Source organism: Pan troglodytes, chromosome 4 (genome assembly GCF_028858775.2).
Source record: "Pan troglodytes isolate AG18354 chromosome 4, NHGRI_mPanTro3-v2.0_pri, whole genome shotgun sequence".
Taxonomy (NCBI): domain Eukaryota; kingdom Metazoa; phylum Chordata; class Mammalia; order Primates; family Hominidae; genus Pan; species Pan troglodytes.
In genome coordinates, this window is record NC_072402.2 from 21441440 (window position 1) to 21457564 (window position 16125).

A 16125-nucleotide genomic window follows, 5' to 3' on the forward strand; every position below is an offset into this window, starting at 1 on the left:
TTTGTCTAAAGGATTCATTATAATCAAAAGAGGAGGTAAGAATTAGAAAGGAAATAATATTTATTAAGTGTCATATGATGTGATATGCTAACAATTCTATCATGACAAAGATACCTGGTGTGATTTCTATTTGACATGTAGGAAAGCCAAAGCTCAGAAAAGAATGTGCCTTGCAATTTAGTTATTAAGAAACTAGACAAGGATTTGAAAATGTGTATGATGTCAAAGCCTATGTTTACAAGTTTATATTAGTTTACCAAGCAAACACTATCCCAGACACCTTTACAAGTGAAGTAAAGAGGTACTCATTGGAATAAAAAACGTTCTTATTCATCATCTGGAGAAGCACTTTACTCTCCATAAGCATTTAAACTTTTCTTAGATAGTCTTCACTATATCATTTTTTGTCTGATACTTTGGCAGATTAATAATAAAGAGATTTGTATGATGCCAAATTTGAAGGCTAAATAGAAACTAGTATTTCCTGAGTATGTGTGGAAAAAGTACTCATTTAAAATATTTTTTCATACTGATGTAGCAGTTTTCAATTTAGATTACAAACCCAGTAATATGATACTGAGCATTTGTATCTTGTTAAAATATCTATTTCCAAAATAAAACTGAAGTGTGTTGCTTTAGCAGATTAACTGCTAAAGTCATCACTTGAATTACATAAAAGCTAAATGGAAGTGTTTATTTTCCACCTGTATCATAATGTAACTTACTCCCAGTAGTGAAGAAACTCCAATTTCAAAAGTGGTTATTATCCACACCCTTTCTTTTAGTTTTACTACAAACTGCTATAAGGAAAAACTGCAAATTAAAACATTACTACTCAGTAAATTCATACTATATATTAAGATCTTAAATAATCTCAAATCTATTACTTAGATACCACTCAATATCTTAATATTAAACTCATAAACCTATGCAGCAGAATGTTTTCAGGTACAGAATACTGGGTTACATAGGGCAGCGACAGATACATTTTGTATATGAATTGCTAAAATAAAACAGATCAAGGAATTGAACTGTCAGACTCTGCATATTTGCTGCATTTAAAAACCAAAAGAATATTAATTATTACTGTAAATTTTAGAAATGTTTATTTTAGAAACACACAAAGCTAAAATGCATATTTCAGTCCAACAACCTAGAGAGAAGAAATAGGGAGCTACATGTTTTTGTTTAGTCTTGTTTTTTCCTCAAAATCCATCCCTAAGAGTCAGGAGCTACAAGTTTATAGGTACGCATTTGTATGAATATGCTTGCCATGATTCTAAGACCTAGAACATCTAGAATACAGGACATTATATTTTGATTTGAAAAAATATTTAAATTAATTTTACATGTACAATATAATATCACTTTCAGAACAAAAAAAATTAATGAAAGTAGAATATACTAAAACAAAATTATTTTTACTTTTGAGTCAAATTCCACACCCTGGAAAAAGTCAGAAGCCCATACTAGAGTTTTGTAGAAGTTTTTTAAAAAATGCTTTTAAAATTTAGCAAGGCTGCAAAGTCTGTCAATAAATAAATCAAATTACTATCTGTCAGTAAGCTATGAAGTCCACAGTAAGTACCAATGCAAACTGAACAGATTTAGAAAGTCAATCCATACTTTCTAGCATCATCATGAAAACTCCATGACTGACCGACACATCATTTCCAATGTTACCATCAAGGCCTCAGTGTGTACCCCAGGACACACTTTCAAATTCTCAGGCAGTTCCTTAAGAATGTGTGGGAGTTTCTGCAATGTCTTTATATTTCCAGCATAAAGATCCAGTAACCAGTCAGTATGAACACTGGTGGTTTCTTTATGACTTTTACAAGCCATAAGCAGTTCATTTAGATGAGTTAACCCTTTGGAAGCTAAAATGAACTCTGAAGATAAATCAAAAATTGAACAAAAATTTAGCAACATCCTACTAAGTAAAAAGGAGCCAAATTCAAGTTGCTGGTAATGAAAATGTTTCTCTGCTTGTGCATGAAAGTTCTCCACTGTATCTTCTATTTTTGTAATAGCAAACAGTTCTTCTTTGATTTGAGGTGAAACCACATAATCCAAGGGCAATTCTCCCTTAGCATTCCTCTGTTGTAAAAGCACTGGGCCTGTGAAAAGAAAATGCAAAATGTTGCAAGTAAAACATTTCTATTTTGGCAGCTTAACAGCTCTTTTCTCCTTTTTCCCAAAGCATCCAGTGCTTTCTTTGCAATCATATTTTGTATTAATTCATGTCGACACAATTAACTGACTATATATATAGACGAATAAAGGTACATTAAAAAAATTCTAGTCAATTACCTAATAAGGTTTCCCCAAACGTGCATGCCTTCGTTAAATAAATAATAAATACAACTACAAATAAAAACTTTTACAAAACTTTATCAACTGTCATTTTAAAATAAGAATTTCAGCATTCCCAGAAGAAATCTTAAAAATGTATTCATCTTATAAATTCTATACAAGAGCCTCAGGGGTATCTCAAAATATCACCAAGAGGAAAAAGTAGTGCCCCTTTCATTGCTAAAACAATTCTAGCAGTGCAAAGACTACAAAACCTTGCACAGATAGAGAACAGTTTTCATATTACCCTTGCTTGTGTTCAATGTTTAGTACAGGTAACTGGTTCACACAAATTACATATTAATTCTTCTAGATCAAACTCAGATCTCATCCATCTATACTAGTTAAACTCATTTAACTACCTACTTAGAAAGTACTAAAGATAGAGTTTATCCACTAAGTACTAAAGGATGATGTGGAGAAGGCAAAACATAACTCAGTATTTGGTTACATAGCAAAGTATAGGAGTACTTTTGCCTTCATCAGTCAAGTCTTATAATTATTTATGCACTTGGCCATAAAAACATTACAGGGGATATAAAGATTTTAGTACTAGCAGACATAATCACTAGGTCCTACAATTATAACATAGATCATATTGTCAGAAAGAGAGAACTGATTATAACTGCTAAAATTCATAATGATGACTCTGAGCAGACATACATAATAGCATAGATATAAAATGTACTTAATATAAAAGATCAACCATTGATAATATGATTAATGTATAATTTATGGAAAGAAGATAATTCTAAAACAAAATTAGGCTCCTTTTCACTGTGCCAACATCTCAAAAAAAATTGTTCCAAGTTACTTCTGTTTAAAAAAAAAAAAAAGACAAAATTACGGACACAGGATACCAAAAGTAAACAAACGTTTTAGAGAAATAAATAAATTCTTGAAATTATTGCTGTTGAGGCTGAGTGACTCACAATGAATAGATAATGCAGTTACTTCAATATAAGTGTCAAACCACTTGACAGGTCCAAACCCAGAATATGACTAAGGCAGAAACAAGTCTGTACAATTGCCAAAGGACCTTGATAAAAACAAATACAATTAGATTTCCTCTTCTAGGATGAGAAACTCATCTCTTTACTATTCTCCACTAAGGGCCCTAGAAAAATTCACATTGGTTGGTATAATGCCATACTCTACTGAAGAGCTGGACCTAATACAATAATGGCTCCTAACAAATATTGGCCTGAATGCCAGACACACGGCTGAGTAGAAAAATAAAACATTAAGGAGGTAGAACTTATGGTTTAGTAAACACAGAATACTAAAAAAAACAAGGTAGAAGAACTGAAAAACATTGACTATGAAATGATATCAGTAAAACAGACACACTAAGGCCTTTAGGGGGCAGGAGAAGACTATATATAACCAAATGTCTTAAACTCCCATGCTATACAGCCTTCCTTAGATGCATATATACTAAAAGGACATCTTAAGAAAATATGCTTTTTGTCTTTATGCACAATCAAATGTTTTAATTACAGGATAAGATAATGTTAAATTTAAATGTAAAATTAATACAAATAAAAACGACAAGTAATTTCTACAAATCTTTGTTTCCATATTCTAAGCTGGTCATCAGTTTTCTTTTTTTCTTTTAAAAGCACCAATCCGTTTTGAACATTTTGTTGTAAAATTTATATTATTCAGTTTAGATATAAGAAGAATGACACTGAAATAATGTGGGGCCTTGCTGAAAGCAAAGATCAAAAATCAGCAGGAAAAACGCAGATGAATATTCAGCTCAAGTTACCTCCTTCACAAAACCCCTGCATAACAGTTATCACCATTTGAAAATCCTCCTGCTTTAACTTAATTGGCTGCAAAATGTGAATGACGAAAAATATTCTAGGATATCATTTTTTTACAGTCTGTACAGAAATGACTCATTAAAAATAAGATTGAGTTTATAGTTACATACAGGAAATGAAAAAATCCAGGTAATCACAATTGAACATTTATATCCATTTATCAATAAGCTTTCAGAAATGACTGGCTCACAAAGACATTACACACCTGAAGGAAAAAGATAAATATTTAAAACCAGCAAACTCAATTCAAAAACAGACTCTCATACACGAACCTAAATAGGCTTAATAATATATACATAAACAAATATACATTATGAAAAGGATTTTATCTCTACTAATAAAAGGTGCTTACGTTTTAGGAGACTTTTTATCCTTACTTTTTCATTAATATGAAATAAAGGCATCTTTCCTTACAGATTTTAAACATAAAATGCTATGTACCTCTGCAGGATTCATCAAAAAACTGGATAATTTATCAAAACCCATTTAGCATAAACACACTCACCCCCATGCTGTAGTAGCAGCTTGCCAATTTCTACATGTCCGTTTGACAGTGCATCATGCAAAGGAGTCACCCCGTCCACTTGAGTGAGCAGATCTACCTCTGGACAACGTTGCAAAATTTCCTGGACACACACTGTGTTGCCATAGTTACAGGCTTCATGCAAAGGCGTCCAGCCAGCATTGTCTAAATTAGAAATCAAGGCAAGTTTTAAAACAGCAGAAGTAGGACTTTTGGTAGAAAAGTACTGATGTTCTACTTTTCTCATCAGTGTGACTTTCTAGGTGCTTCATATACAAAAAGAATGCTGTGATAAAAATATCTAGGGTGTAATCATATTTCTACCTTAAAAAATTAAAATAAAAACAATTTTAAAATATTAATGTTGGGTATTATCAAAATATGGACACCAAAAAATGTTTTTATACCATTAGTTATAAATCAATATATGAGAAATTTCTTGGCTTTGCTAAGAAATTTTTCTTATACTTTTAAGATACCTTAAGTAAATTTACTTAAATAATTTTTCTTAATGTGATATGAAACTGTTTAATATCACAAATATTAAGACATTGGACTAGACCACAAAGATTTAAAACTTACCTTTAACATTGATGTCTATTCCTGGCAAAGAGAGAAGAAGAATCAATTTCTCCACTTGGTTATTTATGCAAGCTCTATGCAGGGCTGTTTCTCCTGCCATAAAAAATTAATAGATTATTCCAGAGAAGACAAGATATCAACTAAAGAAAATAATCAAAGGGCATGAACTAGGAGATCTGGCCCCATGCCAGAAAATTATTTATTGAGTTCTTCTTTTGACTGGTTTAAACATCTCCTGCATTTAAAAAGGCGGGGGTGGGGGGTGGGAAGGGGAAGGACCCCCACCAATCCATACTGCTTCTGTTCTATCAGCAATTCAGCAATGAAATTCTACTGCAAAAGGTTTAACACAGGCATTGTCTCCCCTAGTTCAAGGTTTAAAGCTTCAATCCTGCTATAAAACCCCCAAATGATCAGAGAACACCAAAAATACTGGGTTTTGCAGCAATAAAAGTTTAGAGTGCAATTGCCCTCTCTTAAATTTATTCATGAACCTACGTTAAATGTATGGCTCTTTTTTATACAGCATTTATAGCTTAATTCAAATGAATGTTTCTGGCTAAGCATGAGTGCCTCTACACACTCAAGTATAATTCAGAACTTCAAATCCATTAACAGATGGTTTGCTGCTTCTCAATAGGCTGTCTGGCTTGGCTACAACAGCAGAGAGAGGGAGAAATGGAGGAATCTTAATATAAACACACACCACACACACACACACACACACACACACACACACACACAGACACACACACGGATGTAAAAAAAAAAAAAAAATCCCTAGTACCATTTAAAGCTGAACAAGAGTAACAAATAGAAATGACAAGGTTTTTTCTAGGAGAGACGCAATTAATGCCTTCTGGCTAAAATTGTCTATATCCATCACTGTTACAACCAAGATTAATAAGATATAAGTGATTATTTAAGGGGAATTTTTAAAAAATTACTATAAATGACTGCTTAGGAAACAAAATGAAATACTGAATCTAATTTGTTCTTGCTATAAAATACTAAGTAGCACATTTTTACAGTGTTCAGTTTTACAGATTATCTCTGTAACTTCTACAAAAACATTTTTTTACATGCATAAAAAGCTTTTGAAGTTTTTCTCTACTATATCTCAATTCTCTTCCTCTCTCCCAGTTCCTTCTGCTGTTCTGCCTAAAATCATTCATATTCATTTTACTTTCTGAAACAATAAAACAAAGAAAAAGAACGCTGATTTGTGAAATTAATATCTGAGTTCTCATCTAATATAATTTTCATATTCCAGTCAAATGGACAGTTATTTTGAATCTGTAATATGCAATTAGGAACTTATATCACAATGAAATATAAGTGCTTCACTGTCACTATTTCCATGGGTGTCATAATGTTAATATTTGTATTAAAAACAAGATATAACTCATAAACAACAACAACAAAAAAGACTCAGCAATTTACTTCGGCCAGGTATAGACTTCTGGAAGATCCATTTGCAAGTTATGAGGTGGCTAAGTAAAAGAGGTGCCAAAGTGAATTATTATGCTATTCTTGTTATTTCATCCTTTAGGTACTTAGGTTCCAGTATAGTTAGAACCAAAAGCCAAACACATTTCATAGTCTGGGCTCAATGCCTGGAAGAAAAGAGCCCATATGCTTAACACAGCTATGTAACATAGCCTACTCTTCATTCTTTGTTCACAAAATGTCTAGGACTGAAAGAGATGAAGACTGAATTATACTTTCAAATCAGAAGACACTGATCCTAAGCAGCACAGGTTGAGATGGAATAGAAAAGTAAGGCGGGCAAGTCTGGAATGAGCTCAATGAATGCTACACTGTGTTTCATATCTGTAATGGCAGGGAGAGGAAAAAAAAGGAAAGAATACTCTATTATACTGGTTATTAAACAATCACTTTCTTTGCATAAATGACAGTTCAAGAAAATAATACGTTATCCAAGAAGGTACTTCCTGGACCTAGTCCAATATTTAAGTTCAAGTATTCATCAGGGCAAATGTGTGAAACCTGCAAGTACTGACTATAACCATGAAAAGTTCTTAGCATAAATTAATTTAGATACTTGGAATACCTTTTAGATTAGTCTTGTGAAAATTCATCTTTTTAACTACAGAGGGGCAATTCTCCTTGGAACATGACAATTCTCCTTCTGACTTCTTTTTCAATTTTTTTAATGATGAGGAACATTTAGCAAGGTTCAGGTCTCTGAAAGGAAAAGTAAGAAATAATGAAAGCTTGTTTTTCAGCAAGGCGTGCCAGCATACATTAGATGGTATTTTTTAAAAGTCTAGCCCCCTTTTAATTTAAACTCCCTTACTCATTCAATCTTTACTGCTTTCTAATTTTAAAATTTATTTCAACTGTGTAGAAACAAACTTCAGTGCACTAATTTTCTTTTATTAGTCTTACTCCCCCAACTGCTCACTAAATTTATAAATACAGAATGTCAAATAAAGAGAAAAAGACCAGTTAAACCATATTTGGCAGAGAGAATAAAGCAGAAAGCTAAGATCAAGCAGGCCTCTGCTCCCCATTCTTACTTTCATATTCTGATTCTATTCTCTTCTTCCTCTCATAGAAGCTTTCAGGCTTTCCAAGTTTTATACAACATACACTTTTATACACCTTATACTTTTAGAGGAGGTTTCTCATTTTGGGGAAACTACTATAATGATACAGGATATCTCATATGACCATGCATTCTGAAATCCCATCTATATTATGGCAAAGTAGTCATTCAAATCATAGGGCAAAAATTGTGTGGAACTGTATTTCATCAATAATTCATCAATAATTTGATGAGCAGTTTTATTTCTTTTGGGAAGCACTTAGAAAGCATGTACCTTGAATTACAGAAACAGAAAATGTTGATCAAATAGATCTCAAATTGAGTTTTGATCTAATCAGTATAATTCAGACAGTATCACAGATAACCATTAAGTTCAAGAAATGCATCAGAAAAAGAGCTGTACTCCAAAACAAAGCACAGCTGGGATATCAGCATCACTTACGGTAACTCTGGCAGCCCTTCGACTTGTTTTTGTTTAGTACCATTCAGCATTAGTAAGGCTCTCTGAGAGTCAAAACAAGGCCGCTGTCCTATTTTCTTTGATACCTGAATCTTTCCAGACCCAAGCACACCAGTTTTCCCCAAGGCTGGTAAATAGGAATATACCTGTTGAAAAATAATATTGCATTATTTTCTCAACTACAAAAACAGCAGTAAAGAGAAATTATTTGATTCATTTCACTATTACATTTGGTTATATTTTCTTGGTTGCATCACTATGGTTGCCACTCTATCTTGGTTGAACATAATAAAATATTAAGAAAACTAGCTTTGTGTCAAAGTCAATACCATGTGAACAAGCCGAAAAACACCTTCTTAAAAATAATTATTTTTTTCTAATTCAATTTTGATCCTCATTTAGGAAAGCTCTTTTGATTAGTCTTATGCCCAACAGGTATGATTCATTTGCATATTTTATATGTATGATTTACATACAACTGGTATTTTGTAATTCCCATTCTGATAATGCCTTGAACAGAAAACAAGTCTTTCTTCAACAGAAAACAAAATAAGGAATAAAAACATCCTTAAAGGATTGTTGCAAAACAGAATTTGACTAATATCTAAAGATATTAATATGTAAAGATAGATATTAATATCTAAAATATTACCTAATTAATATTAATAATTAATAATAATTATTATTAACTATTAATATCTAAAGATAGCCAAAAACTGGAAAACTTTAAATCAAATGTAGCTTATATGCATAATATTTTGCTTTTTAAATACCATTTAGAATTTTGTTGGATCTAGTTCTTTCCAAAATAATAACCTATGTAGGAATTTTATTAGGAAACAAGGATTTTTTACTTTTCTATGATCAACCCTTGGCTACGCTCAAAAGTAATTAAAATTTCTTTTTCCTTTCCTTTCTTTTCTTTCTTTGTTGTTGTTGTTGTTGAGACAGGGTCTTAGTGTGCCACCTAGGCTAGAGTACAGTGGTTATCACAGGTCACTGCTGCCTTGACCTCCTGGGATTAAGGATCCTCCCACCTCAGCCTCCCGAGTAGCTGGGACCACAGGCATGTGCCACCATGCCCAGCTAATTTAACTTTTTTTTAGAGACAGAGTCTTGCTATGTTGCCCAGGCTGGTCTCGAACTCCTGGGCTCAAGGGATCCTCCTGCCTCAGCTTCCAAAAGTGTTAGAATTATAGGCAAGGGCCATCATGCTCGGCCTTAAAATTTCTATTTGGTGATTACCTTCCCCCTACTGCCCCTGGAGAAGGGGTCTCACTATGTTGTCCAGGATGGAATGCAGTGGCTATGCACAAGTGCAACCATAATGCACTACAGCTTCAAATTCTGGGGATTAAGCAATCCTCCCGCCTCAGTCTCCTGAGTAGCTGGAACTACAGGCACTCACCTGCAGGCACTCACCTGCAGGCACTCAGCACGGCCGCTGGCTTTCATTACTCTATTTAGAGACAGAAATATACTAGCTTTTATACAGAATCGAAATATTTATGAATTAATATATTATGCCTACTTACTTGAAATAACTAAGAATTTTTTAAAATTGAGTTTGTGGGCCAGGCGTGGTGGCTCACGCCTGTAATCCCAGCACTTTGGGAGGCCGAGGCAGGCAGATCACGAGGTCAGGAGATCGAGACCCCGTCTCTACTAAAAATACAAAAAAATTAGCTGGGTATGGTGGTGGGCGCCTGTAGCCCAGCTACTCGGGAGGCTGAGGCAGGAGAATGCCATGCACCCAGGAGGCGGAGCTTACAGTGAGCCGCGACTGCGCCACTGCACTCCAGCCTGGGCGACAGAGCAAGCCTCCATCTCAAAATAAATAAATAAATAAATAAAATTGAGTTTGTGAACTCACTTCTTGAAAATGTAAAGAACCAGAATAGAGAGGTACTTACCATTTTCTGAAGAGAGAGTGGCTCAGAAGAAACACTGCCAGAGCTCTGTAGACACAACTTTTTAAAGACTGCCTCTGCAACAAACATTTGAAGCCAGGAGGAGGAAAAGGAGCAAATGAAAATCTCTAATTCCTGTGAAGAAAAGTCTGGAGAACATAAGGTAAGTCAATATAGTTACTGCTGTATCCTATACAATTTTTTCCATAGGCTATTTCCTTAGTGAAGTTTATTCTGTCAAATGAGAGCTCTTACACCTACAAGATTCATCCACATGATTTTAATCCACAAAAAATAGGTCATATCACTATTCCTTGACTTTTAAGAGAGAATATTTAATGGCACATGTTCTCACACTTGAAAAAAACAATCATTAGGTTTGATTATTTCAGATACAAGTCTTGAAATTACATATATACAGATTAGGTAATATATGAATATATAGAGGGGATTTTCTTTATCACTATACTTTCCAACTACCATTAAAGATCTCTTCCCACAATAGGGATGCTTCTTTGGAAAACCAGTAATTAGTTTTTAAATGAACATACAAGTATTTAATTTGCAATGATCAGTACTGAGTTGACAGGAAGAAAGTAGACTGCTTCCTATGACAACACCCATGAATCTTATCACTGCAGAAAAGGAGGAAAGGCACAAGGTAAAGAAGAAAAACATGAAACAAGAAGAAACGCACAAGGTAAAGAGGAAAAACAAGAAAGGCACAAGGTAAAGAAGAAAAACATGAAACGAGCATGTATAAAGAAAAACATGAAACAGGAGCATGTATAAAGAAGAAAAACATGAAACGAGCATGTATAACGACTTCCTCAGAAGTTTGCACCCACTCTACTATGGGGGATGGTGGATAATTTTTTTTTTTTTTTTTTTGAGACGGAGTCTCGCTCTGTTGCCAGGCTGGAGTGCAGTGGTGCGATCTCGGCTCACTGCAACCTCCGCCTCCCAGGTTCAAGCGATTCTCCTGCCTCAGCCTCCCAAGTAGCTGGGACTACAGGTGCGTGCCAGATGGTGGATAATTTTAAATGATGAAACAAAAAACAAGAAAACACCAAGAGCCTCAAATATCTTCTACAAAACCTCAAGAACTTCAATAAGAAGAAAATGCATAAATATACCCATGAATTGAAAGTGATAAAGGAGTGACTATTTCCCATGTGATCTATTTAATATTATAAACTATTAATATTCTCTATGTAACATAATGAAAATGCAACAAAATGATGAAAGAATAAATAAGACCAACCAAGAGGATATCAAAAAAGCTAAAATCACAAACAATGTAAAAAAGTTGTGATATTATACAATAAGGGAGATTAACTATAAATACTGGAAGAATAAAGAATAAGTCAATACAGTTAGCAAAGTAAACATAATAAACAGCAGAAGAGAAGAATTAAAATTATAAGCATTAAGTTAAAATATAGTTTTAAAATCAGACAATGATAAACTTAATAGCAGTATAAGGCATAAAAGCTGGCCTCTCTATTCAGGGGTGGAATTCTTTCAGGGTGAAGAGAATGCAGACACCCAGTCAATGTCCTCCTCAGATGCCTTCATAAAAGGCTGGGGCTCTAGTGTCTTGTAGTCCTTGACCCTTGACTCTGATTTTCAATAGTGGATGGGAGAAGTAAAAGAGGATTTGCTCTCAGGTAACATTTGGTAATTTCTGGTTGCCACATTGGGGAAAGGGATGCTATTGGCATCTAGTGGGCAAAGGCCCAGGACGCTGCAATACACAGGACAGTCCCAACAACAAATAATTATCCAGCCCAAAACATAATCAGTATACAGGCTGAGAAACTTGCCTTGACTAAAGAGATCTGATGCCCTTGCCTTGTGGCAGCTTGTCATAAGGAGTGTTTAAACCTTTGGGCAAATGGCTTCAGGTCAGATGTTAACCAGATACAACTAACCCCAAACAGATATATTATCACTGAATTTAGATAATCCCTTCCAATATGGCCTCTACAGAGATACTTTTTTTTTTTTTTTTTTTTTTTTTTTGAGACAGAGTCTTGCTCTATTGCCCAGGCTGGAGTGCAGTGGCGTGATCTCGGCTCACTGCAACCTCTGCCTCCCGGCTCAGCCTCATTCTCCTGGCTCAGCCTCCCGAGTAGCTGGGACTAGAGGTGCTCGCCACCACGCCCAGCTAATTTTTTGTATTTTTAGTAGAGACAGGGTTTCACCGTGTTAGCCAGGATGGTCTCAATCTCCTGACCTTGTGATCTGCCCGCCTTGGCCTCCCAAAGTGCTGGGATTACAGGGGTGACCCACCGCACCTGGCCAAGATACAATTTTTATGAGTTGGAAAGGAGAAAAGAATTACTTACAACCCGTTCTCTTGCTACTACTGAGGCTCTGTTAATATTATCTAAAAATGTACAAGCAGTAAACTGAAGGACAAGAATCAAAAGATAATTTTAACATTTAATCTCTAATTATATACATTAAAAAGCCTATCTATCATCACAGAGTGTACTGCAACCAATTGATCTCTTAACATAAGAACTCTAGACAGAGGCAAAAGCAAAGCAGAAATAACTTGTAGAGTTCAAAAGAGTTGATCTCACATTGAAATTTACAAATGGAGTTATTTATCTAATAAGGATCACATCTGGTAGGCTTACAGAAATAAGGAATACAAAGTATTAATATGACAGGTCGACATATTACCAGGTCACAAAGTCAAGGGGAATAAAAAATAATAGATGAACAAGAGAACACAAGAAAATTAGCCCATGGACTGTAAGAACTTTAAGGAAAGGGTCATACTTATAGTCCTTACAGTATATAGGTCATTAATCTGTACAGAGTAAACATTTAGTATTTGACAGATGAATGAATGAACAGTTAGCAAATACCAATAACTAATAACAGAAAGCCAAGCTGGGACAATCTTTTTAAATCAAGTTAATGAGATCATGCTACTCTCATTTCAATAGCTTCTAACTCCTTAACAAGGCTTACAAATTCCTACACAAACTCCCTTAACCCTTCTTTGGCCTTATTCTGGCCTCTCTTCCCACCAGCCAGGCCCCAGAAGGTCTCAAACAGTCCTTCTTTCCTATTCAGAGTTTTGGTAAATGTTACCTTCTGACCAAACTTCTACTTACTCTTCATGTTTTGCATTCCATGGTCATACAGTATAAAAGTAAGTTCACCAATCTCAACACCTAGTTTTTCCTGTTCAGAGCACTTATTTTAAATGACATATTAAGTTAATTACCGTTTATCTCTCTTAAAGTTCCAAAAATAAAAATAAAATAAAAAACCACAAGGACCATGTTTTGTTTCCTTCTTCCACTGTATAGAAAACTGTTTAGCTCAATGCCTGGTAGAATGCCAATAAAATTTTGCTGAATAAACGAAGAGAACAGAAACATTTTGGCTTAGAGTTAGTAATGATACATAAACATTTATATTTAGGAAAAAGGTCTGAAGCATGGAAAGAAATTAAGGGATAACAAAGCAAAAGTGAATAAAGGTTTGGAAAAAGTATTTATCAGGCAATAATGATGTAATCTCAGAAAGGCAAAGGAAATTTATTAAAGTTCTCCAAAGATATGAAAAAAAAAACTATAGTAAATTTTGATGACATCTTCTTTCCCACTGAAACAACTGGAGAAGAAATATGTTTAAGTCAGGATTGGCAAACTATGGTGTGCTGCCTGTTTTTATGAATAAAGTTTTACTGGAACACAGCCATGCTGTCTGTTTATGTATTGTGTATGGCTGCTTTCTTACTACAACTGCAAAGTTGAGTGGCAGGGAGAGACTGTAGGGCCTAAAAAGCCAGTAATATTTACTGTCTGGTACTTAACATTGAACAAATTTTGTTAATCTGTAGTTTAAGCCACTACATGAGGAATTTCAATTAGGCATAAAAAAGAAATTTCAGATAATTTGAGCTTAAAATACAGACAAGAAAATTTCTGTCCAAAGTGTTTAGAAACAACATAGAGTGGCATCTATATGGAACTGATGAACATGAGATCTGATGGAAAAAATTTTATTTATCTTCTAAAATATCTGTTGCCTTAATTCTTGACAAAACAATTATAAACTAAAAATTATACTAAACTGAAATGAATTTGATAGATGTGAATCTCAGTTGTGTCACAGTATGAATTTTGTACTTCTGAACTAGGAAATATTAGAACATCCAGTTTACCATAATTGAGAAAGATGGACCGATATCTTCAACTGGAAGTTATATAACAGTGAAATTATAACATCTTTACTAATGACTTGGGAAAAGCAAAAGATAGTAACTGAGTAGAAGAATAATGCAAATAAATGATTTTTTTTTAAAAGGAATATCCGCAGAGAAAAGAAATGAGGGAAAAAAAAAGAGGTGGCAGACAATGAATTTCAAAATTCTTCATCAAAATATGAACAAAATGGACATTATTACAACACCCCAGAATTTTGATTCTGTGTGTGACTAACATGAGCTTAAACTCAACCTTAGTGTTACTGTTATAATCCTGTTGATGGATTATTTTGCTCCCAAAGATCTATTAATATATTTTATCACTAACATTCAAAACTTTAGATGAGATTTAAATTGTCACTATTGAAAAGTGTTTTTAAGCCTTTTTCTTTACCTTTCTCCAAATGTATACGTGTGCACACGCGTGCATGCACACACACACATGCACACACACGCACAGTTGGTTGCTTAGCCTTCAAATTTGGTTACAGCTAGGCAATTTAAAAGTTCTAAACATTATTTTTTGTTGTTGAGAAGAGTCTCACTCTGTCCCCCAGGCTGGAGGCTACTGGTTTATGATAAAATGTTCACTGGATTTCTGTCTCTTGACAAAGGTTAAACATCAACCTGCACTAACAGAAAAGAAAAAACTAGACATGGATGAAATTGGAAATCATCATTCTCAGTAAACTATCACAAGAACAAAAAACCAGACACCGCATATTCTCACTCATAGGTGGGAACTGAACAATGAGAACACATGGACACAGGAAGGGGAACATCACACTCTGGGGACTGTTGTGGGTTGGGGGGAGGGGGGAGGGTTAGCATTGGGAGATATACCTAATGCTAGATGACGAGTTAATGGGTGCAGTGCACCAGCATGGCACATGTATACATATGTAACTAACCTGCACATTGTGCACATGTACCCTAAAACTTAAAGTATAATAGTAATAAATAAAAAATATAAAAAAAAGAAAATAGAAAAATATTAATTTGAACCATTTTTAGAAATACATGTTTAAAACTTTTGGCTGGGCGCAGTGGTTCACACCTGTAATCCCAGCACCTGGGAAGCCGAGGTGGGCAGATCACCTGAGGTCTGGAGTTTGAGACCAGCCTTGCAAACATGGTGAAACCCCCATCTCTACTAAAAATACAAAAAGTTAGCCAGGCTTGGTGGCATATACCTATAACCCCAGCTACTTGGGAGGCTGAGGCACAAGAATCGCTTGAACCGGGGAGGCAGAGATTGCAGTGAGCCGAGATCATGCCACTGCACTCCAGCCTGGGGGACAGAGTAAGACTCTGTCTCAAAAAAAAGACAAAAGAAATAATGTTTAAAACTTTTAAACTGCCTAGCTATAACCGAATTTGAAGCCTAAGCAACCAACTGCGTGTGTGTGCACATGCACATGTGTACATTTTGAGAAAGGTAAAGAAAAAGGCTTAAAAGTACTTTTCAATAGTGACAATTTAAGTCTCATCGAAAGTTTTGAATGTTAGTGATCAAATATATTAATAGATCTTTGGGAGCAAAATAATCTGTGACAGGATCATAATAGTAACACTAAGGTTCAGTTTAAGTTCATGTTACTCACAGAATCAAAGTTCTAGGTTTTACACTTGTCATGTGAAAACTGAAAATAACACTGGA

The 16125-nt window shown here is 34.6% G+C and overlaps 1 protein-coding gene across 4 annotated transcripts in view; it reads right to left on the reverse strand.

Moving 5' to 3' along the window:
* Positions 1–1083: 1083 nt before the first annotated feature.
* The window catches only part of SLF1 (SMC5-SMC6 complex localization factor 1), a 77857-nt gene continuing 62815 nt past the window's right edge, over positions 1084–16125 (reverse strand). For all 4 annotated transcript variants that reach the window (XM_054684984.2, XM_054684982.2, XM_054684983.2 and 1 more), the window contains 6 exons: positions 10235–10380; positions 8304–8467; positions 7364–7497; positions 5290–5382; positions 4690–4872; positions 1084–2120 (listed from right to left, as the gene is read on the reverse strand). In XM_054684984.2, the coding sequence (XP_054540959.1) occupies positions 1639–2120; positions 4690–4872; positions 5290–5382; positions 7364–7497; positions 8304–8467; positions 10235–10380 (1202 nt within the window). In that variant the 3' untranslated portion in view covers positions 1084–1638. The remainder of the gene's footprint in view (positions 2121–4689; positions 4873–5289; positions 5383–7363; positions 7498–8303; positions 8468–10234; positions 10381–16125) is intronic.